The following is a 25103-nucleotide window of genomic DNA, read 5'->3' on the forward strand; positions in this document are numbered from 1 at the left end:
CAACTTTATGCATTCCCTAAGAAACAAGGCGTAGGCAAGTTGGGCAAGTGTCAATAAGGGAGGCATTCACTTCTGAGATCTGCAATGGGCCAGCCAGAGGTGCAAAACTCGCCTGCGAGCTTGCATTCACAAATCGTTACTAACACATGCATCAATAGATGGTGTGGTTACGTGTATGTTTAGGGCAGTCAAGTGATTGAAGTAATGCATAAGATTTTACAGGGTAAAAGAATGCATTGCTCCTGAGATATACTGTTTACAGATCTTCCAGGCAAACCACAGCCACATATAACTGCCACCTGCTCCAGTGCTATGAAACAACCCCATGCATGCACAAGCATAAACAACCTCTTGTATATGTAAAGTTTAGTGGCACACGGGCACCTTCCTGCACAACTTTCAGCATCTCCTCTTCCTAACTCCAAAATGACTGTCTTATACCTCGATAGACACAAAGCAAGACTGGCACAGCATTAAGCAGTCTTACCACTGATCACCCCGGGCTAAAACCTTGTGTGCATCAGGCTAAAAGCCTGTACCAGTGTATATGCATCACAAATCCAAAGCTGGTGCCAAACCATAAACATCAACTTCACTACCAGTGTCACTCCATACTCTCCCCACCACTCTCCATCTGCGAAGTCTGTTACGTTCTCATCCTTGAGCAGGACCAGCAAAATAGTTTGCATGATCGTTTTTTGTCCACTTCGGGGGAAAACTCTTCAACTTAGTAGCCTTAATTGGCTAAGACAGTTAAATTTGCTGGCAGTGTAATTGAAAAGATGAAGAATGCTGGAAAGAGAAATAGGAAGAATCCATACCACAAAGGAAGTAGCAAACACCTAAAAGTCATAAACTCTAAATACCTACAGCTACATTTATCATGCGCTTACTCTGCATGTCACAAGCAGTTCTCATTCTCACCTCCTAAATGTAGAATACATTCACAACATTAAGAGGACCATATTGACATTTAAATGTTGAATTTCAGTTAGTTAATCTGAAATCATTATAAATGCTTATACTTTACATCTAAAAATAAGAAGAAATAGATGTTATATTAAAAAAAAATCATGATTCCCCTTGATTCCAGGACGTTAGTTGACTTTCTGATATGAACTGTTTTAAAAAAATAAACGAACCCCACAACATCCAGAAAACAGGAGATTACACTATAGTGTGCAGCACACTCGTCATAACAGTTAATAATTCAAAGACATTTAAAAGCACTGTTCATTATAATATATGGAATGAAGATGAAAAAGGAAACAGGACAATTTTTACTGACCTATGCATATACAGTTAACAGCCCATTTTAAAAATAGTATTTTTATTCTAACACAACATTATTTGCCCATATCTCATCTGTCTAGGTTTTGAACCAAATTAGCAAGAAATTAGCAAGAACAGTATCAGCTGGCCAAAAGCATTACTAGTCATACAATATTAGTGATGCTAACTTCCCTCATATTTGTAGCAACAGCAAGCTCCAGAAAAGATGCAAAATTCAGGTGGCATAAACTTATTTTTCCAGAATGAGAGAGGTTAAAAGATACAAACCAAACCAAAATAAGACAACAAAGGAACACAGTAAGCAACATAATGGCTCTTGCTCTGATGGTGACAGCTTCCCTATGAGAGAGAAAGATCACATTCTCTTCAAGTCAGAAGAACATCTCTATTTGCACAGCACGCATCACACAGCATCAGTGATAATTTTCACTGAAGTACAAATATCCACAGTTATATTCTATGTTTACAGAATTCATTAGGAAGCAGTCTTATCCATCAGATTAATTCCAATGATTAATAAATTATATGAACACACACACTGCAGCTTAAAGACAGGAAATTCTCAACTGCAAGTGGCAAATATATTTACACATCTTCCAGTTTTCACAATATGACTTCATTAAACACTCCAGTGTTCAAAGTCTGAGGTAAACAGAAAAATTGTGAACAGATTTTAAAAGTGTCATACAAGTAACATTTTTTCAGCTAAATAATTTGCATCAGCACCAATGTGTCCAAGAAATTAATCTGAAAATAAGAATAAAGTAATAAACTGCACCCCATTATAAAATCATGTTGTACTAGAGAATAAAGGCATCACCATAAGTTTCTTTCTAAAAATTACTCAGTCATTATGTTACAAAATATATCAGCTGACAGCCTGATACGTTCTATCCACTGAAATAATTTCACTTGAATTCTAATTCTTCCAGAGCTGTCTTTACCTGTAGTGCTTCATACCAATTCAGCTATACATTGACCATATAATTTTCTTTAATGTATCTACTTCAATAAATCTCAAATACATTATTAGAGTTAGCTTTCTAGCCTAATCCACCTTGAATAAATGGTCAGTACTCATTCTGATGTAAAAAATAAACAACTGTTTTGATAATATGTAAATGTGCATTCAGTTCTACCACATAATAAAAAAATACTGACACACAATAAATAAACACTATTGATCACAACTACGTTTAATTTATTTTAATGAAAGGATGATGGCTTTTTTTTTATGCATGGTGTAATCCAATTTCAATTAAAAGCTGACAATTTAAGAAGAGTTGTTCAACCTTAATTCTTCTGGAAGACAAAGGGCTTTTTGTCAGGTACTAGCAGAACAAACTCTTTAAATCATTAATACTATCAATTAACAGACAGCCATTAAAGTCGCGCGCCAATTAAGGTTTACAGCTAAGAAAAAAACCACCATGAATTCCTCAAATGAGCAGCCTTAACCATAAGCATACCAATTATTAAACAATAACTCCTAGTATTAAAGTCATAACCCAGTAAGTAGGATGCAGTTGTATTTTTCTAAGTCATATGCTAGTTTGCCTTAAGGATACCTTATGCCCTATCAGATACTACACACTTTTAGCACTATAGAATAGTGAAAATTACAATAAATATATTTACACAAAACTCAATGAAGTGACAGCCACAGTACAAAAACTTGCATGCTACACAAAGGCAGGAATTAAGAAACTACAGCTCACATGCTCAATATAACCTAACTGGCTTGTGATTTTTTTTAATTATCATTTTATTATCACCATATTTTTACTGGTTAACACTACCTGAAAAGTCAACAGGTGGCCTAAAAGGCCTATTTGACACTTAACTAGAAAAAAGGTCTCCCTATTCAAAATACAGTTACATGAGCTAGAATCTTAATCTACTTATAGAATTTAAATAAGGATTATCCATTTGAAACAGAAGAACAACACATTTTTAATAATACTATTTTGTTGAAAAGTATGACAACTATCCCAAAATCCAGTGGACTCACACACACAAAGATGCCCCCATTTCCATTAACCACTTCAATTGTTGAACTGTTCCTGAAACATCAGCAATAATCATCCACCTCTCGAATGCTTAAAACAGAACACTGTGGATAAATGCCACCATCCTTGATCTGAAATCCAAACTTCATTTCTCCCCTAGCTTGAAAGGGGATCCAGCAGTTCTTACGCTTCCGTATCTGTATGGCTCTCTGCTACACACAACAGTTATTGCTGGAAGCTTCTAATTTGAACAAGAATCCATGGACCCAATTTTCATATCCTTTCTGACAAAAGCTTAGGCTACACCACAGGGTTGGAAGCAGCGCACGCTCCACTACAACACTACCCTCCATACATTTGCTTAACATAGTATTATTTATTCCCTGTAGGCAGGCAGCATTCCCAGAGTTCCCAGGTTTAGTAAGCCTCCAAGCAACCCACACTCAAAAAGAACAATGTTTAAACAGCGACTCTCGAGGACTCTCTGCTTGAAATTTTCAATAGGGGCTTTTCGTATCGAAGCAGAGAGAAACTGCCTCCACCCTGTCCCACACCACCCGGCGGCTGAATGTTTCCAGCGGGGTTGGCAGCAGCAAGAGAGCTCTTGCGGCCACACGGTACCTACGAGGGCGAAACCGCACAGCCGGGCGCCCTGAGGCGGCCCAGAGCTCCCCTCCCTCTCCCCTCCTGGGCGATCTTGCAACTCCTGGGGCCGCCGGGCAGACCTCAGGCGACGGTCGGGCCTCGGGCCCTCGGCTCCGCGTCGAGCACGTACCAGCTCTTCGGCGCAAGGCAGGCGCCGGACCCGGCTCCTCGCCGAGCCCCAGGCCGAGCGGCCGGGGAGGACCACGGGGAAAGCAAGCGCCACCGCCGGGCCGTGACGCCGAGAGAGGGCCCCAGCCGGGAACACCGGCTGGAAGCGGCAGCGAGAGGAGACGAAGCCCGTGAAGCCTCGCCCCCCCGCGCTCCGCGGGGCTGTTAGCCGCCGCCGGCCAGCGCTCCCCCCTCCCCGCTCCGCGAGGTGTGCGCAGGCGAGAGGCTCTCCTTCACCCCACCTTAATCTTATTGAGCACCCCGCTGCTCTCCAGCGTCTGGACCAGCAGGTCCCGCAGCTCCGTGTCCTCCTCTGTCGCTGCGGCCGCCATCTTGTTTCTCCCTGACAACCGCCCAAACTGCGCTAGCGGTAGGACAAGCCCCGCAGATTCGCCTCCGCCGCCGAGAGAGGCACCAAGCCAGCGGCGGACCCGAGGAAACGAGGCGTGGCGGGCCGGCGGCCACCCTCAGTGGCGGCCCGAAAGGGGACGCAGCGAGGTCGCAGCCGCCCGGCGCCTCTGCCGCCCGCGGCGCCTGGAAACTGCGGCGGCGAAGAGGCAGCGCGGCCGCGAGTGGCGGGCGGGAAGTTTAAAGCGGGGGGCGGCGTTAACGGCTGAGCTGCGCGGCCGTTCGCCCTGTAAGCTGCCCCCCTCGGCTTCTTCCTTCTTCTTTCCTCACTCCCTCTTGGTGCTTCCCGCCGTTCCCGCCGCACTCGAACCCAACGAACACTAAACCAACCCAGGGAGGTGATAGTGCCCCTGTACTCGGCACTGGTGAGGCCGCACCTCGAGTACTATGTTCAGTTTTGGGCCCCTCACTACAAGAAGGACATCGAGGTGCTGGAGCGTGTCCAGAGGAGGGCAACGAAGCTGGTGAAGGGTCTAGAGCACAAGTCTTGTGAGGAGCGGCTGAGGGAGCTGGAGTTGTTTAGTCTGGAGAAGAGGAGGCTGAGGGGAGACCTTATTGGTCTGCACAACTACCTGAAAGGAGGTTGTAGCGAGGTGGGGGTTGGTCTCTTCTCCCCAGTAACAAGGGATAGGATGAGAGGAAACGGCCTCAAGCTGTGCCAGGGGAAGTTTAGGTTGGATATTAGGAAAAACTTCTTCACTGAAAGGGTAGTCAGGTACTGGAACAGGCTGCCCAGGGAAGTGGTTGAGTCTCCATCCCTGGAGGTATTTAAAAGACAGGCAGATGTGGTGCTCGAGGACATGGTTTAGAGGTGGACTTGGCAGTGTTCGGTTAATGGTTGGACTCAATGATCTTAAGGGTCTTTTCCAACCTAAATGATTATGGTTCTACCCTCTCCCACACCCGGCAGCTACAGCTGCTCTGTATTTGTGCTCTTACCCTAAAGCATGAGGGCAGGGGCAATGAAATGAGTTTAAGGAGTAAGCAACTTCCTCTCTAGAGCTGAGCTGGCTCCAGCAGCAAGGAAAACACCATCCCTGACCCCTGAGGGAGGGCAGCTTCCTCAGGGTGGTGGCAGGCCTCGGGCGAGGTCTTCTCCACTGCACCCACCTGCTCCACTACACACAAGGGCACCCGGCATCAAAGAGTATTAAAGGGGCTTCTAGAGTCCTGTTTTATAATAAGCATGTTCATTATATTAAAAGCGCAGGTGTGGGAGGCTCCAATGTTATTGTGCCTTAAAAAAAAAAGATAAAGCTTTGTAAGTTGTAATACTTAATTTGCAGCACTACGCGTTGCTTTCAGGCCTTTTTTCACACTGATTTCTACGATTTTTCTTGAAGAGAACTAAAATATATAATAAAGAATTTCAGAAGCTAGAAATATTCAAAGGGAGCAAGTACGGCCTCCCGGGTGCGGCAAGACGTTGCTGGAAGTTGATTTTTAAAAAAGATGCAGTAGGTGGCACTAATTCTTCAGCGATGCCCTAAAGCCTGGCCATCACCCCTGGGCAGCAGGTGCCACACATACCGCCCTGTTTCTTTTGAGCCCACGGGAGGTACTGCTGGATGTCTGAGCCCGTTTCTACAGCCGCCCAAAGAATATAGCACTGCATTTTGAATTCTTGAAGTTTGGAAATGTTAAGAGTCTTTCACTTCGGTACAAAATTGTGTTAAAGTAAACCCACAACGCTGCACTTAAGCAAGACAGTTAAGAGCTTCAATCTACTTTTTCAAAACCCTATCAGAAGCAAATCATAAATGCAGAAACATAATGTCTGGTATTAGACTTATCATTTTTATTTGTCCACCAAATCTCCAAACTTAATGGAAAGACAAAACCCACTTGACAAAATACTTGATAGAGATTGCAAAGCCAAGGAAAAAAATCATTAGACTTAGAAGATAATTTGTAAAATTCATTTCAGTATTTCAGTAACACTGGCTTCCCGCTCTCAAATACGTGTAGAATATTTCGAATGCAGTCTACAGATAACCCTTTTTGAGCTCTGCAAAACACCAGAATATTACTTAGCTAAATATTCCCCGCCTAGAGGGCAGCAAAGCATTCTAATAGTCCGACTTCCTATCCAGCACACAATGAACCATCTCAAACTGTCTCACGTTGGAAGGAAATGTTGCCATTTTGAATGTATGTAATTCCCAAGTCTACCTTTATGGAAATCATAGAAACTCACTGCAAAAGGTAGAATTATCTTTACTGTTTGTACAGCAATGTAAATGTGACTAACGTTACTAAAGAAAGAAGAAAAAGTGGATTTCATGGGAAACCCAGTATCGTTTTAAAAAGATTCTGTAAATTAACACTGCATTATTAAAAAAAAATGCAGTGGTGGCATTGCTACAGGCTCTTAACACAGTTTAAATAAAATTTAAGCTTTCAAAATCATTCATGGTCCAAGTCTATTGACTTAAAATTAGGACACAGGAATATACATGCTTTCCAAAAATCTGTGCATCTGCTCAGAGTATTGTAAATGACTTATTAACATACAATTAAGAATAAAGGCTAGCGAGATTTGTTTGTTCTATTTATGCAATGGGAATAACCCAAGCAAAACAACGCATTGTGTTAGGGAGACAAAATTTGAAAGTCTCTACCTTGACTTTTAAATCCCCATCTGAATGTAAACTGCTGGAAGCTGGAAAAATGTATTCTTCTGAAGTGCTGTATATAAAATCTTTAAAGAAGATGAATCATGCCAGCCTTGTTTTGGGTCAGTTTTTTTTCAGGCAACACATTTCAGCATATAAACATGCAAAAATCTAAGATCATTTGTTCAGAAATTTTTGAGGAAAATGTTACTTTCATGAAAAATCTAAAAGAAACTTTTCAAATGTTTTGATATTCCCTCAGTTCTCCACCAATTCCTAGTCATAGCGTTGTGAGCATTAATAGGGAGCGATCAGGAGAGAAAAGTCAATATTGAAATAAAAGATCATAGTAATTTTAATGAGAAATTCCCCAAATGAGGTCTATTATTTTTCATTACAATGCTTCTCAGATTTAGGAGACCAACTTGTTCTCAGAATTAATTATAGAGAGTATTAAAAATCCAAGTTAACTCTAATTTGGTAATTGAGGCTCTAGTTCAGGACAGCACTTCAGTACTTTTTAGTTTTATCCCAATTCAGAAGAGTATTCTCAGCTCGTTGGTACGTGCTCATGTCCTAGGATTTGAGTGCGTGTAAATCTGTGGAGCCACAACCCCATAGCGCAGGGCACGGATGTGGGTCAGGTACCGAGTTCCAAACTGGATGGCCAGCCTGCTGACTGGGGGAACGGCTGTAGCAGATCTCGTATCTGAGTGAGGATGTTGCCACACACAGGAAAAGTTGAAGGTCCCAACAGCTTCCATGGCCTCTACACGGATATTCATGCATATTAATTTCTTGTCCTTTCATTATGACTTACGTGGTAAATTCTTTCTGCCTTACTCGTAATGAACAGTCTCTTATGTTGTGCATAATTCCACTGAAGTCAATAGAGGCTACCAGTGGCATAAAGTACAACTCAAACTGACCAAAGTGCCTCAATCTTTCCTTTAATATAACCAAGTGTCAGAACATAGAAGAAATACTAAATTCCAGGCCGTAACTGTGAAATGAAGTCTTGGCACTGCTTTACATCGTATAAACCTGGCTATTTACATGTGCTTGTCAACAATCCCCAATATTCTGAGTTGTATTAAGACGGCGTCTCTGCCAACTGTTGATGAAAGATGAATGTGTTTTTGTTTCACAAATGATTATTTGAGAAAGCGGTCTTATTATGATTGTTTTTATTCTTCAAACAGGTTGCAACAACAGCTGTTCACATTACTGAAGTAATGAACTTCTTAAGAGCAGAACATTTCCTAATCTTAATATAAAAAGGTTGAAAACCGTGAAAGTAGAACTTGGCTTTCTTTCTCATTATAGGTGACAGCATCTGCATCTGACACAATGGTTGATTTAAAATTATTGATTTATTAACAATTGTCTTGTTTCAAGTACATAGATAAATATTAAATGGGAAGTCTTAAGGAGGTAGTTATCCAAAGTAGCTCTCCATTGGCTAGCTTTCTCATATTCCTCCAAAACAATCTCTTTAATAATAGCCTCCATTAACATGCACTATTTTGTAATGATATAATGACATAAAAATATGGCTTCCTTGTCCTGATACCTTAAGAGCCTACATCATTTCAGAGCAGCTTTGAATCTCTCTTTGAAACCACCTTAATGGGAAACTTGTCTTTGGGCTTCGTTTTCACAGAGCGCTAAGCATTAATTCGGCAGCCTCAAGCGTATAAATCCCTATTGCACCTCGAAACAGAACTAGCAGTGGAGCACAAGGCCTTGCAAGCTCTATTATGCGTGCAGCACGCTCTTCATCCCTCCTCTGCAGGCAAAGATCAAATCCGAGGCTGAGAGAATAACTCGGTGTCCGTGTCTACGGACTCCTCAGGGGCAGTGACAAAGCCTTCGGTGCCAGATGGAGCAGCGATGCCCTCCGCAGCAGCAGCAGCAGGAGGAGGAGGAGCAGCGCTGAATACAAGGATCTGGAGAACTTCACTATTTTTAACTCTTCGACAAAATCTCTGCGACTTTTGATACCTCTCAGAGACTGTCAGAGACAACAGCAGATGGATCACTCGTTTCATCCAGCACGACATTTTCACGTTTCCACAGAAAGGTGGGCAAAGAGATTCATTTTGTCTCATCCTCCTCCTTACCACGTAAATGTGTAAACATTAACTAAAAAAATCTTGCCAGTGAATAATACTGTAGCTTTGAACAAAGACCTTCTTACACAGACTGTAATTAATCTGTTCAAAGCAAATGTTGTTTTGCTTGTGGAAGCAGATCTGCCCACATATTTCTCAAGTGCGTTACAGGAGGACGGTTGTGACATATCCCCCCCAGTTCAAAACTATACAACAGTAACTAGTAATGACGCTTTGTATTTGTGGTTCATGCATCAGCAGAGAAAGAGGGGTTGGACTATGTTTCACGGTTTACCGTAGCGCTGAGAAACCGTGAAGCAAGTCCTGCCTGGGATACTTGTGACTCATCCCTTTGGGTTGTTTCTTCCTCAAAAATTTCCTACTGTTTCCAAACACGAGTGTTACCATTTCAAACTTCCCTCATTAATTTGGAGAAGTACGCCACAGGGGCATGTGTCAGCAGTCCTCTCTTCCCCTTACTGGGCCTGCTTCAGTCAACCATCTCCTATTTGCTATTTGAACAGATTACTTAAAAATTGAAATACGGAGTGTCCTTCTTGCACTCCTGAAGACCTCTGTTCTGCACGAACTTTCAGTAGGAAATCCAAATAATTAAAACATAGAATATGCTAAGGAAGCACCAACAAAAACTTTAGGATGAGCAAAACCATGCATATAAATGGTTTCCTTCGCGGCCGCAGGGTGTTTCTGCCTTGCCCGCGCACACGGGCCAGCTCCCCGGGGCGCCCGGCTCCAGCGGCGGCGGGGAAGCCGAGGAGCGTCCGAGCCCGCGGGGCAGGGGCCCAGGGCGGCGGGCAGCCGGGGGCGGCAGCTGCGGCCTGGCGCAGGGCCCGGGGAGGCGGGCCCGCCCCATGGCGGGGCGGCTGGGTCACGGCCCCGCTGCCGCCCGCCCGCCCGCCCGCCCCCTCCTCCGAGGCGGGGACTGTGCGAGGTCAGCCCCGCCGGCAGCGCGTCCCTGCCCCGTGCTGCGCCCGGCCCGGCAGCGAGGCCAGGGCCGGAGGAGCGGGCGGAAGGTAACGCGGGCCGGCGGGTCCCGGGCAGGGCCAGGCAGCGGCGGGCTGAGGCGAGGTCTCGGGTCCGAGGCCGGGGAGGCGAGGTGTGAAAGCCTCTCCGCTCCGGCGTCCCTGCCGCTCCCTCCTCCCGCCCCTTGCCCGCGTGTGGCCGCGCGGGGGGCAGGCGGCGTTCGGCCTGCCCGGGGTACTTCTGTGTACGGCTTTTTGCCTGGTGCCTCCAGGGAGATTAGGGACTTGCGGGGTTTGCAGGGCTGGTGAGGGCTCAGGTCGTATCAGGTTTCATTTCTTATGCCTTAAATTGCCTGTGAAGCAAATCGAAAGTCAGCCAGAGAAACTGCAGGATTTCCCAGAGCTGGAAAAGCTCTGTTTATAGTTTTCCTTTGTGCACTTGTCATCAGCTTTGGCATCCGTCTGTCACTTGCAGGCGTCCCACTTCTCTGCTCTGTTGCATTCTTTACAATTGATAAAAATACCCTTGTAATAAAATGTGATGATTGTTTATCTGGAGCAAGTGCTTTATGGTGTCAGGAAGTTAAACCTTACAACAGCGCTAAAAGTAGAGCAGTGTCTTTGTGTGTGAGGAAAGCAAGGTGCCGCCTTGCTCGAGACCTCCCCAGGAAGCCAGGGGAAGGACAGCTCGGAGCACAGCAGCAAGCTCCTGCCGGGCTTGCCCTAAAACCGCTGCTGTGCAAGTTCTGCTTTGAATTGTACTTTGTGAGAGAAGGAGTGAGAAAGTTCTACTAAAAATCTTGCTGTGTCAGTGGACGTGAGTGTTGCATCTGAAAATCTTTAAGGTGCTTTTTGTAGTTAGACAGCACTCAGGCTTGGGAAGAATGGTTAACTGAGAGTGGGCTGCGGAGATAAAAGTTACCGGAGCGAAGAGCATTGTTATAAATTAAATTAATACTTCTGGCGCGAAGTTTCGTAACTTGGCTGTCTTAACTCGTTGTGGCAGAAGCAGTGTGTGCTGCCATGTTTGAGATGGCACCAAAACCTTAGGTGTTTATTTTTGTGCTTTTAGGTGCCAGGCTAGCTGCCCTAATTCTCATCTCTGGCCATTGTTGCTGACACTTACCTGTGTGTATGCTGTGCTGTTAGCCGTGGGAGTCCTCTTGCTAATGCTTAAGTGCTCTTCTGCAGCCTCTTCTCTGTTCTCTAAGTCTGCACGCCTGAACTAAAGTGTAAACCAGGAAATTTTACATAAATGTGAGGTTTATCAGTCAAGCTAGTTGTTAAAAAGAAAATAAGGGAGTAGCATACAGGTAACTAATTGCTAGTGTCCAAAAGAAGCATATGCTATGTCGGCAGCCCCCTCAAGATGGTATATTAGAATTCAAACAATAGTAAATGTGTTAAAGAAAGATTTCTTCACTATTTATTACAAGTTCTCCCTGGTCCTTGATAAGCTTGGGCAGGTAGCTGAAAGTGACCTTGTCCTAACTCGGTTACTAACACACACAAAAGTGTTGTGCATTTGTATCCAGGCATAGTAAACCAAGGGTCATCCCAAAGCTATTCTTATTCTTTGGAATTTTATCTATAGTGAAAATGAGTTGATAGCCTAGTTTCAAATAATGATTTTATGTGTCTATGTATGTTTCACTTTGGAGTTGTAGGGGTTTTTTATTACGAAGTCTTTTGGAACGTTACGACTTTTTTATAACTAACTTTCATAATATGAAATCCCTGTTTCTTCTTATTACAGTAGAATTGGTGTAAGATTTGTTAATATCGTCTTTCTTGTATTTGTGGAATTAGTAATCCAGTGTAATTTTTAGTAAACAGAAGCAATTTTTATTAAAATCGGATGTGCTTCATACATCTTAGTTCTTAATACAGTTTTAATTTGGATGTGTATTTCCTCAAACATGCAGCATTTGGGTGCTTTTCAGGTGAGACTGATGCACTTTTCACCTCCCACCATCAATGTCACAGATGAATAAAAGGTCAACTTCAGTAAATCATACAGTCTGTCATGATAGTGTTATGATAGCTGCAATATTGGTTTCCAAGCTAAAACCTTAGAGAGAGTTTATGTATTGTTTATCAGTGGGAAAAATGTAATTTGTTATGTAAAAGTTACAGATTGGGGGCTTTCAGATCTGCTCACTGTTTCTGTTGTCCCTACATTCCTGTTCCAGGATTCAGAGCAATACGCAGAATAAATCACTACATTCCAATGCTCTGATAGCAGCGCTTTTTGGAGCCCCCCTCTGTTTCTGGTCATTATTTGATCAAACTTGAGAGTCCGATGAGAAAGGGAGATAACTGCCTTTATGCTTTTTTGTAACTCAGTCACTGGAAAAAAAATGTTTCTCTGTGCCTGCCATCTTAAGTCTTATCAGTTTTCAAAAGAAATGCCATAATGTTTGCTGGCTTATTTTTCTTCCATAATCTACATCCTTAAGATGTTTTTTCCAGACCCTTGTACAGTGCAGCTTTTTCTGGGGGTGGTGGTGTGTGACATTATTGTCTTTTAAGTGGTACTTTCTGCTCTCTGAACAAATACGCTATTTATAGCTAGGGTAGAATCTCACTTGAAGACTCCTTGCATGTCTCAATGTTTTATCTTGGGTAGATCATGCAGAAAAATAAAGTCTTGGTTGGTTATCAGTTGAAAATAACAGTAGATGGAATCATAAACAGGTCTATAAGGTTGAATCTCACATCATTAATTCCTACTGTTCAAGTGATGAGACTTGAGATCACTTTAAATGCAGAACTCTCGGGGAAATTGGATACCTGGCAGTTAATTACTTATTTGCAATTTTTTTGTACATTATGTGAATATATCAATTTCTTTAATACAAGGTGTACATCTTGCTTTAGCTAGCCTTTGATAAAGATTAGTTCTACATTATTGGTTGCTTTTGTATACAAGTAGTATGTTCCAAATTATTTGGTTTTTTTTTTTTTGTGCTCATCTTCCCTGGCGAGTGAAAATCCTTCAGGCCTTTTTTAAGAAACTGGATCAGAAAATTAACAGTTGCCAACTAAGATTTATCTAGTAATATCTTCTATTAGGCCAAGCTGTTTACCTTGATAATATGTCCATTACAAATCGGACGTTAACATATGAAATAGCTTATAGGCTGTGGTTTCTTCACAATTTAGCAAACCCCTGTAATAAATCTAGCTGGTTAACTGTTAGAGCTGTTGCCCAAAGACCTCACTAGTTTTGAAATCTTGACTCGTTTTGCAAGCTGGGATGCTGCCTCCTGCGTACGTCAGCTGTGCCACGGCGTTTGCAGAACTGCAAGGTCAGGCTTCTGGGGGGGCCTGCAGGCTGGGTCCAGAGCCGTGCCATAATGGTGGGAAGATGGACCCTTGTTTATCATGAGCCATGGATCAGAATTGCACCGAATTTCCCCAAGTTAGCCTTAATGGCTGAATCAGCAATGTCTTTACTGGTGTCAAAACAGGCTTTAATTGACTGTTATAAGAAAGGATTAATTTTAAAACCTTCATAGAAAAAAGGATATGACTTGTGTAGTGAGTGGTCTTAGAAGGGGCCCATAGGTTACACGCAGTGTCGTATAGTGCTTTTTTTAGGATTCTCAAAATGAGAAAGTTGAAAAGTAGGTTTGGTGAGGCATTAATAATTGCATGTAAATACATGCACGTACATCTATTTCTGGCAACTAGGAGGTAGCATTTGAAATGCTGTGAAATGTCTGGCGGATACAGGAGGCAGCTGGGGTTTTTGACCTGTGCCAAGTGAAAGTCCTCCTGTTGGTGAAAGTTAAGTTGATTTGTTTTTTTTTTTCTCCCCTGAGTTCTAAGGTTCATGAGGTAGTAGGCAGATTGTGCATGGTTTCGTAGAGGCTGTCTCAGGTTTATAACAGGAACAGAAACTAATCTGTTTTCAGCAACAATTTTTTTAACATCAGTTTAGTAGTCGACTGGCATGTAGAGAGAATTTCATCCTTGGACATCATACTTCACTTCCAGTGAGTTTCTAATATCAGCCTTAGTCAATCCAACATGAATATTCAACGTTAAGTTCAAAGTTTCTTTAATGAATCACTTTGGGCATTTGAGCTGACCACAAGTAGAGTCTTACATTACATAAAATATGGTTGCATAGAAGATTTATGTATCTGTTTATTGGAAAGTGGCTGTATTGGGACTGTGTGCAAGTAAAGAAAAAAAAGAAAGGAAACTGTGATCTCATTCTTGATGCCATTAGTTTATGAAAATTAGCACACACGCTGGGGAATCAGGCACAGCTGTGAAAGAGATACTCATTTTACCCATGGTTGTAAATGTGTCTAGAGTTGATACTACCTGCTATTTCTGAGGTAGTTGTGTTTTTCTGCACGTTAACACTTGCAGTTTAATGCATTGAATAAGTAACAGATTTCTTCTTTTAACACCTTTTTACAGCTATTTGATTAACAAAATGAAGGCTGCAAAGCTGTGCTATTGGATTCTGGGTTGGTTTTCTATGGCATTATGTTGTTGGTGTACTTCAGATAAATTCACTCAAAGGTAAGTTATGCTTTAAAAAGAAATCTTTGACAGTTCTTTCTTAAGTGCAGAGCAGAATAGTTTAACCTCTAATGAGTGTAAATTTTGTTATTTTATTATGTGCTATTTTTGATGTGTTATTCTTCCTGTAGGTGACTGGTAAAATGAGGCATCTACGTTAACTGGAGGAGTGGGGGTCATGCCTAAGAAAAGCTTTATGTTTATTAATGTGTCAGCATGAAAAAAGAGGGAAACTTAAATTACATTCATTGCACTTAAAAGCTTTGCAGTCTTGCTTTAAATGAATCATTTAGGCTTGTGATGTAATGACAAAAATCAGAAATAATTTTGGAACCTATAATAACAAACCGGAATCATCCCTATGGCATGAATTGCATCGTTACACTGTATACTTTTAAAATATCTTTTTATTTTTTTCCTGCTATTTTCTCAGTTCCAATAATTTTAAATTCCTTTTCATACAGCATCCCAACTGGGGCTGTATCAGTGCCGCGCAGCCTTTTGGTGGCTGTTGCACTTAGCAAAATCTGAGCTTGAATACCAATGGGCCATGGGGGAACCCACGCCCCAAATCACACCCTTCTGTGGTAAAAGCTCAAATTCCTATTGCATTATATTAGGAAATAAACTTTTTTCCTTCCTTTCAATGTTTTGGCAAGAGAATGGTTAAGGGTGCTCAGTTCAGTGCTGAACTTCATATAATGGCTACATTGCAGCTGGTGGGTAGCTTAGGTGCTATGCTGAGGTTTCTCGAATCCCCAGGACTTGAGCTGTGGCTTGGCCGTCTGGGCGGCAGAGGCAGCTCTAGAGGCGCAGCGCTGAACTGCATGGGGCAGGAAACTCGGTCAAAAAAAGGAGATATCCCTGAAGCTGCATAGGTATTGAAAATGGCTTTCCTTGGATTCCAGTTCAGAGCTTAAGTTTCTAAAACTTGCTCTATTTAATAACCAAAATTTTTTGACCTATCCTTAGCCAAAAGGTGTGTTCTATCAGAACTTGTTTTGGCATGATTGTCATTGCAGTTCAGCTGCTATTTCAAATACAGATGAAAGGTGGTATTTTTCTAAGCAAGGAGTCTTTAAAGCAAGGAAAGTAACTGCTCTACAATATTGGGGAATTCTTCTATTCAGGTTTCCACAGCAGCAGTAAAGACCGGTTAGAAGTGTTAATAGTTTTCATTGTGGCTATGCCTGATTTGTTGCAGAACTATTCTGCTAAATTATTTTAAAACTACAGATATATGTGAAAGCTTAAGAGAAAATGTGGCCATTGCAAACTAGCAAAACTAGAGGAAAAAATTGGGAAGTGATGTAACACGGGAGCATCCCTATGTTTTCAGGTTGAGAAGCATTATCTTTCTTATATTTTTTTTTTTTTTCATGTAACCTCTGGCAAGCACTAATGAAGGACATGCGGCTATTAGCTTCCAGAGAAGAACAATTTATTTTGACAGTACTTCATATAGTGCTGTCAGTTTGAACAATTTACAGTTCTTTGTTGATTTTCCCACTCGCTGTTCTATTTAATCACTTAGTGTGGTTGCTTAATAGCTAAATATATCTGCTGTAGTGTCTGAAGCAACAGGTTTTTTATCTACTTCTAGTTTATCCAGAGTAGGGCTACTCCAAACTTGGAAAATGCCTCTGTAGTAGTGGCAAAGACATGATATAACCTTCCAACAGTTTTTGTACAAAATTTTTAAGCTTTTTTTTTTTTTTTTCCCCTCTGCATAGGAATAAGATAGTACTGATGCCTCTCTGAGTTATAGATCTCTCTATTCCAAGAGGCTTTTGAACACAAGTGCTTTTGTAAAATATGGGATATTCCTTCTTTAGTTCTTCCTTAGGCAACCTTAAGACTGTGTCACAGTTTCATTATTTATTAAATGTTTAAAAATACTTAATTTATAGTAAGCATTTTAAAAATGTAATGTTTGAATTAAATGTCTATAAAATGATAAAGTCAGCGTTTTTGAGATTCATGGTTTTTACTTTAGTTTTTATTCTGATTTTTTTTTTTTTTTAATCTAAAATGTTGGAGACACTTGCAAGATCAAATTGGATCTCCTGCAGTGTCAACTACATTGCTTGTGGTTGGTTGTAGTCTGTCTTTTTTAGAAGAGCAGTTACAGTTCCAAGGATGTTATATACTTTCTTTCCGGCTAATGTACCCATCAGGAAGAATTAGCAGATTGTTAACATCCTAAACAAAGATATTTTTTTTTTTTTAATTATTGTTGTAAAATCTTTCCAGTAAGCACTCTCCTAAATACAAAACAGAACAACATGTTCCTTCCGTATTTAAGAAATGGAAAGCATATGGAGATAGGATGCCAGGAGTGGCATTTGTTTAACAATGGGGGGGGTATTAGCGTGTTTCTGTACATGTTGTTTCTATGTGATTTGTTAGTTTGGTCTGCTGTGTTTGGAGTTCTCAACTGTTTCGATGGAAGCTATAAACAACAACCAGCTCTGAAATAAATGCACTATACTAGTAAGCTTTGTGCTGATGGCTGAAGGTATTGCCGTTTTTAAAATGCTTGAGGAAAAATAGATTTGTCTGTCTTTCTCCAGTGACAACCACCCTCATATCTGGAAAAAGCTGTATCTTGCTCATCATTGGCCAGTGACTGTATGTAAGGTGAGATTTTTGTGTTTTGTTCTCTTTTACCCTGACAAAGGAAGCCTTGGACAATAAATATTTGAAAACGGAATGAATGAAGCCCATCAAGCATTTAATCTGGCTTATGCCCTTGTATCTCTCTAAAGGCTTTTGCTGATCTGGGGCAACTTCTGCCACTTCCCCTGCACTCTAGAGTAGCAGTAAACAAGACAGGATTGTGGTGTGTTACAGATATAGTAGTCCATGTAGGACATACAGTACGCTAAGCCTTAATTGCTTGTTACATATTTTGTGATGTCTTGTTAGTTGTAAACTTAATCCTAGATTTTCACCAGACTCTGTAAGGAGACTTGCCTACCTTGTCTGACTGAAGACAGCAGATTAGCACTTGAACTGTCTGCTGCACATCAAGTTTTAGCTTTGTAATGTTGGCTACAGTGTTTTAATGGTAAGTCATCAAATATGGATTTAGTCAGGAAAAAGAGAGCTATAAAGCTGTTACGGCAGGTGTCTCTGAGCATTTCTGTACTCGAGGGCTGGGAACCAAAAATGAACCTAACCTTCCAACATACGTCTGTCAAAAGCACAGCTAAGGGGTGTACTGCTTATGTCCCTTTCGCTATTAAATACCTACTACCATCTGATAAGTAGAATATTTTTCCTATCCTAGAAATACTCGAAGGTGTCTTCTCATACAGCTAAGTTAAAAATATGCTATACTTCAAAATGGAAGATGTGATCAGATTTACTGACACAAGGATGAAGAACTCTGTGGATAATAGAGAAGCTTCAGTTTCGGGCAAATGTCTCTGGAGCCAAAAAGGTCCCAACTCTGTCAGACTTAGGTTTATTTATTACAATATTTTTTGTAATTGTAATTGTAATGTCTTATTTTTTGTGCTTTAGGTAGGTTTTATTTCTCATTTGAATTTCTGGAAATATGTATCAAAGCAGTAGCAGCAAAAGTCACATACTGCCTAAATTTCTGAGGAAACATAGATGTACTTTACATTAGTTCAATGTGGAGGGAAAGTGTCAATAACAAAACTCAGATGTGCATGACTGACTGAGACCAAAGAGTGGCCACTGTTCTGGTTTTTGTTTGTTTGCCTGTTTTTGAGGAGGAATAAGGGCAGATTTGATGCAATTTGTGTCTGATTTTCTATTGAGTAAACATCACTGTTACTGACTTCAAGCAGAGATGTTGGTGTTCAGGGGGTTGTGGTGCCTGGCACGAGTGGGCGTTCAGAGTCAGTAGCAATGCAAACACTTGCTTACATGAATGAGACGCAAACAAAAATAAATAAATAAATAAAAAACAACACAAACCAACCAACCAAAAAAACGCTGTCAACCAGTTTTCCCATTGTATATTCATGCTGGCTACTACTCTTAATTCCAGGGTAGTGTTATTGGTAAATTGATAAGTAACCTTTATAAATTTACAGTGAAATTGTAATGAATAATTGAAGATATTAAGCATCAGAAAATGTAGGCTTTCTTACATTTTGTTGATTTCTTATGATCTTTTGTAGTAGGAGGTGAACAGAAGCATTCCAAAGGAGTGAAGAAAAAGTGAAATTAAAATCATATTAAGTGACTTTTTGCCCAGTTTCACATCACTGAGTCATATGAAGAAACAGAATCTCAACTGTACTGCCATAACAGCTTTTTTTTTTTTGCTAAGGTTAACGTAAGAGGAGTTCCCAAATTCAGTTGTGGGCTTTTTTTAAAGTATATAGATTCTTCGGAGTGTTCAATGTATTTATATATGATTGCTATGTTATTTCAGAGAGGAAATATTTTTTAATGTCATTCTTCAGTTTAAAACTGTTGACATGATGTTGAAAGGGAAAATGGCTGGGTGAAGGAAACTGCAAAACTCATTATATCATTTATGGAAAAAACCTTGGAGACACTACTTTGTGCAAGTACTTATTAGTTTATGCCTCCTATATAAAGGAACCTGATTCTAGACTACTTTGCTACATACTGTGTTTGTGATACATGTGTGGATGACCTACATCTTAATTCCTGCCTGTTTTGCATATCTGTGTTCAAAAAGTTTTTCAGGCTTTTGAAGGCCTGAAAGGACTTTTTTAAAATTTAGCAGACACAGTTCAGCATGCCGGAAATTTGAAAATACATATCTCCCAGCTCTTCCTGTGCTTTAAACTGTATGTGTTCAGCTGGTGCTTTTTAATACTTAGTGTGATCAGCACAATTAAACTGGAAAGTGAGTGTTTTGTAATCATATCTTCTAAACTAACCTATTAAAATAGTGAGTATCGTGGAAGCAATAATAACCCTAGGACTTAAGTACTGACTGCTGCAGTGAAAGGGTGAAGGAGGAAGAGAGATGTTCTTCCTCATCATATGATTAGAAATTCCAGTACCATATAATTGACCTAAAGTGACTATGTCTTATAAAAAGATATCCAAGCTAAATTCACAGACCTCAAGTGATTAGGAATTTATTGTTCACTTAATAAGTTGTGCCTGTGGTGCAATTTATTGAACTTCATGTGGCTAATTCATGTCACATTTAAACTTTCTGATCACAAATAAAAGTGAATCCTGTTGGGTGGAAATAGGAGCAACTCAAGGGCAAGAAGAGGGACTTTCCTCCTCCTTTTTTATGGAGTTGTGAAGGTCTTTACTTCAAGAACTTAAAAAGAGAAATATTATTGCAGCTTTTGCATTTTGGAGATTGCAAAAAGAGAAAATCTTCTGTGGATGTTTCCTTATGAAATGGGGAAAATCCGATGCAAGTTTGTAGGCTATTCAGTTCCTCCTCTCTTGAGAATGGGAAGGATGATAAAGAAATGGGTACTAAACACTGCTGTCATCTGCCTTTTACTGCATGTATGTGCTGATCAAATGAAAGAATCAAAGAAAGGACAACAGAATAGGCTGGTGAACAGAACAGTGTGAATTCAAGTTTGAATGTAGTGTTAAGTGGCAGATGAAATTAATTTTTTTATATGAGATGAGAGGTTTTCCTAATTTCAGGCTTTGGCAATAATTTCATAGCAAAGGCTTAAAGGAAGAATAGAAGCATTATTTTTTCTTCTTTTTTGGTGAAAATAGAAGTAGTCACATAATATAGAAGTCATTGAAGTGACTAAGGTGAAGGCAGTACACTATTGTGATCTAGCATTAGATTAAAAATTCCTTAGGGAAATGGATACCTTTATTTCTTTTTTTTTTTTTTTATATTAAGCCAGGTGTGTCAAAGTGAGTCCAGCTCGTGACGTATGCTGTTTTGGAACAAAAGAAAGTTTTTTCCTAAATGCCCATGTAACTCATAAGATAACTCTTAATCTATGCCTCCACCTTCTCTGTGAGTAAGGTCTGGTTTAGATGTTTTTGTGGGCCTTTACCTTCTGTAAGGATAAACACATGAAAGGTTTTGGCATATCAGCTCATGCTAGAGGGGTGTTCAAAAAGAAGTAAATTTGTTTTATTTCCCTCCTGCCAACTTTTTTCAGCAACCTTATAAATTTCGTTCATTCATTGATTGATTTTACCACAGGGGGTGGGGGGAAGGAGGAAGGGAATAATTACAGGCTATTTGGGGGAAAGAAATTGAAGAAGTGAACTCTCTCCACAGTTTCAAAAGCAAGGATTTTTCATAGCAGTTGTGATGTTTCATTACAAAATAACACTTTAAATTGATCTTAATTACACAGATGGCTTACTTAAACAGGGTGGTTGAAAGAGAGTGCAGGATTAAATATTTCACTTCCCAGAAGCTGGCTTTTTATTTAAACTTGGGGTATCTGCGTGTGGTCCAGTAGCACTACCCTCTCCTATCTACAAGCTGCTATACCAAGGGATTGGTAACTTGGGCAGCTCTGCAGGTAATGCTTCTGTGACAGTTTGATGGTGTTTCACTTTTCGGCATGTCAGAGGTGAAAGCATCTCCCACCCTTCTGGCAGCCACTGCGTGTCTGATGTCCTGCTGTTACAAATAGGCTAATCTCTCTGCTGCAGCATTCGCTCCCAGCGTGGTGGGTGCTGTAAAGGCTCTCTGCATAGATCATGTATGGTTAATTTGGATTGGTTTGATTATCAGATTGCTTTAAAACAGGAGAAAGCAATGTTCCCTTTTCAAATTAATCTAGATATAGAAGGCTTCCGGAGGTCGAATGCCTACTTGAAAATACACATTTGTAACTGTTTCAAGTCAACGATTGCCTGAGGTTGAATTATTCCTTCAGCAATCAGTATATGATAAACAGGAAGGCTGACAAGAAGTGTTTTTGCAGAAGCAGCAGGAGTACCCAGCTTCTCAGACTAGCGTTTGCTCATTTTATGATATTGATTTAAAATGAACATTGGAAAAATACTGTGGCTAGAATTCAAGAGGAGGATGAATGAAGCTGGCCAAAGCATGCAGAGTGTGAACTAATGCATTGTAAGTTGCATTGACCTCACAGTTCTGCCAACACACAGTGTAACACCAAAAGCCTGATGAAACATGTAGAAGAAACTACTAATAAGGTTAGTGCTGTGATAGGGGAGAACTGATCCCAAATTTAAAGTACTCTGGGCTTTCCTTTAGCATGTCTTAGACCTGCAGTTAAAGACTGGATAAGGAGCACAATTGCACTGTTCTTCTTACCACCCTCAGTTGAGCAAGCTGCTTAGCTGTCAGGTTGTTTTTCAGGGGATGATGCATTAGCTGCCAGCTATTAATTTGCTGTATTTTGGGCTGGATAGCTGAACTCTTTCAGTTCCACAAAGCTTGTGTCATGACAGGAGCAATATTGTTTAGGCATTTGCAGTGTGTGTTTGTTGAGAATATTCTTTTCAGGAAAAAAGCCGTTGCTGGGTTTAATTGCTTCTATTATTGGTGGCAAGAGAAGAGAGGAAGGAAATGGGCACAGAACAAGAAAGTCTTGCAGAGCTTGCAGTTTTGCTGCCACTGACCTGTGGCACGTGGAAGGCAATTAGTGAGATTACAGGCCTCTCTCTGCTCTTCTCTACACTCTGCTCTTGCTCTGGCATCGCATAAAAGGCATTGTGGCATAATTAAGACAGGATGCAGAGCTGAAAAGGAAAGCTATTATTATGGGGAAAGAAAGTCTGAGGAGGTTGCTATTTAATGGCAAAAAGTGTTTACTAAAAAGAGCCATAATTACTAAGCAGAATAATCAGGGAAAATACAGTAATGGTATGCTGTGATGTGTGAACATGGATTTTTTGGGGTTTTTTAGGAATGTGTCCTCTGGTCTAAACAATAATTAATGTGTAGCCCATTTCTCCTGCATTATCAAAAGTTTTGACTGGGGGCTTTTTTTTTTTTTTTTTTTTGTAGGAATGTATATAGTCTTTCCTCTTCTCTTCATTCCCTTGTCCCTCAGGTCAAAATATTTAAAAAATATATTCTAACCATTTTACTTGGAATAAGCAACCTATTTCATCTCTTCTTTGTATTTTTCCCTTTTAGTACAACAACAGAACTACTCCTGGATGCTTAAAGATGGTTGTGTCCCTGTTTAATATTATAGATTATGTTGATGCTTTTTATTTTAATGGCTCTGCACTCCTTGAAAAGATCTGATGGTGAGAAAAATACAGAGAGCTGCCACCTGGAATATGATAAATGCAGATTTAGTTCCATTCATTTAGCATGGATCAGGCTGCTTTCTATTACCTCAGAACCTATCCTTTGTCTTCTTTTTACAGTGCCTGTTCAGGATGCCCCCTGATATTCACTTGATCTGCTTCAAAATTTTAATGCCACTTGGTCTCTGCTAAGTTGCACATAATACGTGACAGCTTCAAGTAACTGCAGTTCACCAGTTCCTCATTTGGGCAAGCAAGAGTTCTCATGTCTCACTAGAACCTTGGACCACCAGTGAATGAACTTTTTTTCCTCTAAACCATTATCCCTGGACACATGTAACAAATATTCTGTATTTTTGTTTTCCACAGATGAGTGCTAATGATTGTCAAGACCCTCCAGAGTACTGGACAATCCATGGACTGTGGTATGATCGTAGAGTTTTTTTATTTCAGCCTGGAAAGGAAAAATCAAGTTTTGTACCAAGATGTTTAGTGGGTTTTTTGGGGGCTTAATGTATCTGTTTTTATAATTCCTTGCTTTAATTTTGTTGGAAATCAAAACCCTATGATTTGATATAAAACCAAAGTACACTTCTGTATCTCACGACTTGCTGAGCTCCTGAAATCCTCTTGCCACGTGAGCGTTTTATTTATACATCTCCTTATAAGATCAGTAATGTTCTCAAACAGAAAGGGAAGTATAGTTTCCCCTCTTTTTCTTTTTTTTTTTTTTTTTCTCCCTGAGTACACAGAATTTGTTAATGTCTTATGACTGCTTGTGGTTTTAAGTATCTTAACTCGGCACAGATATTGCAAAAGTACAGGAAAAACTAATTTGCTTCAAAGGACTCAACGCATTGGAATCGGTGCCAATGGCAGCAATTCAAAGGTTTTCCTGGCAAATACAGGGAAAAATTCAGTACAGGAGTTTAAGCTATGCATCCTGGAAAGGTGAACAGCATTATGTCTAGATTTCCAGTGAGTGTCTTGGTGATACTTGCAGAATCATCACTTGGTGCAGTGGTTGAGGAGGTCAATGTCATTAGTGATATCATGTGCAAAACCCTTCCATATCATTTAGTCCCCCTGTATGTCTTTTACATAGAGTGAGAGGGACTGAAAGGCCTAACAAAGAACCTCTGCATGGGAAATATTTTGGCCATAATTAATGTCTTGAATTTTTACTTCTAAAACACTGTAGATGCTGATGGGTTACTTGCATTTTTAAATAAAATCTCTAGCTATAATCTTGCATATTTAAAATTCAGGCTAATGATATAGAATAGAATGCTGTTAGTTACCATTAGTGAGTTAGGAGACATCTTTTTTCACTTTTCTTTTGTTTCTCTAGGCCTGACAAAACTGAAGAGTGTAATAGGACATGGCATTTCAATGTCACCGAGATTAAGGTATTTATTTAAAACAAAAACAGTTGTAGCAAGCAGGGCTTAGTGCAATTACTTTTGCACATCCTGTGTGCAAAATCTGTAGCTTATAATGTATCACTCTTAATGTTTGCTGAGAAGTAGGTTCTTTTAAGGACTCTGCAAATTCATTAGGTGCTTCTGGTACTGCTTGAAGTTGCAGTGCTTGTGATCATTAGCAGCTGTTCGTACTTGGTTTTGTAGACATGCGGTTTGACTCGTTCAGCCACATCCTCCTTAAAAAAATCTAGACAACATAGGTGGTGGATCTGCAGTGGCAAAAAGTACCTGTGAAAAAGAGGTTACACTCATTCTGTATTCTCTCTTCCATTTTCTAATGCAAAGCCAGAACACAGAAAATAAAAAGAGTTCAGAGCACACTTTTCTGTGTGTTTTCTCCCAGGGCATTAGTCCTTTTTTATTCTTTTTTTTAGTTAAAAAAATGTCCATATTTCATTCAAATGTGTTGTAAATGGGGATAGGAGGCTTGAGCCAACAAATGTGAAAAGCTGCATGATTGAACAGCTTCTGCAGGGACAGTTGAAGGAAAATCTTGTTTTAAGGCAGTGTGTTGGTATTAGTACATTCAGATATTTAGACAGGTGCACCTACCTGTTACCTACAGTAACAGCATTTTCAGAATATTGGGGAAAAAGACCTTTTCTTTTTCTACAAGTAAATATTTCAGTTGAGGATGTTGAAAGAT

The 25103-nt window shown here is 40.4% G+C and overlaps 2 protein-coding genes across 4 annotated transcripts in view; one reads left to right on the forward strand and one right to left on the reverse strand.

Moving 5' to 3' along the window:
* Positions 1 to 4774, reverse strand: part of CEP43 (centrosomal protein 43) — a 30827-nt gene extending 26053 nt beyond the window's left edge. Inside the window, exon 1 of one of the 3 annotated variants that reach the window (XM_087775449.1) lies at positions 4358 to 4774. In XM_087775449.1, coding sequence (XP_087631575.1) covers positions 4358 to 4447 — 90 coding nt within the window. In that variant the 5' untranslated portion in view covers positions 4448 to 4774. The remainder of the gene's footprint in view (positions 1 to 4357) is intronic. The other 2 variants (XM_087775448.1, XM_009471073.2) reach the window with 2 other exon arrangements.
* Positions 4775 to 10193: 5419 nt separating this feature from the next.
* Positions 10194 to 25103, forward strand: part of RNASET2 (ribonuclease T2) — a 28140-nt gene continuing 13230 nt past the window's right edge. Inside the window, exons 1-5 of the mRNA XM_087776654.1 lie at positions 10194 to 10286; positions 14673 to 14777; positions 17351 to 17417; positions 23343 to 23398; positions 24325 to 24382. Coding sequence (XP_087632780.1) covers positions 14689 to 14777; positions 17351 to 17417; positions 23343 to 23398; positions 24325 to 24382 — 270 coding nt within the window. The 5' untranslated portion in view covers positions 10194 to 10286; positions 14673 to 14688. The remainder of the gene's footprint in view (positions 10287 to 14672; positions 14778 to 17350; positions 17418 to 23342; positions 23399 to 24324; positions 24383 to 25103) is intronic.

This window comes from Nipponia nippon, unplaced genomic scaffold (genome assembly GCF_047370975.1).
Source record: "Nipponia nippon isolate SJK-2023a ecotype South Korea unplaced genomic scaffold, ASM4737097v1 scaffold_4, whole genome shotgun sequence".
NCBI classification, from domain to species: Eukaryota; Metazoa; Chordata; class Aves; order Pelecaniformes; family Threskiornithidae; genus Nipponia; species Nipponia nippon.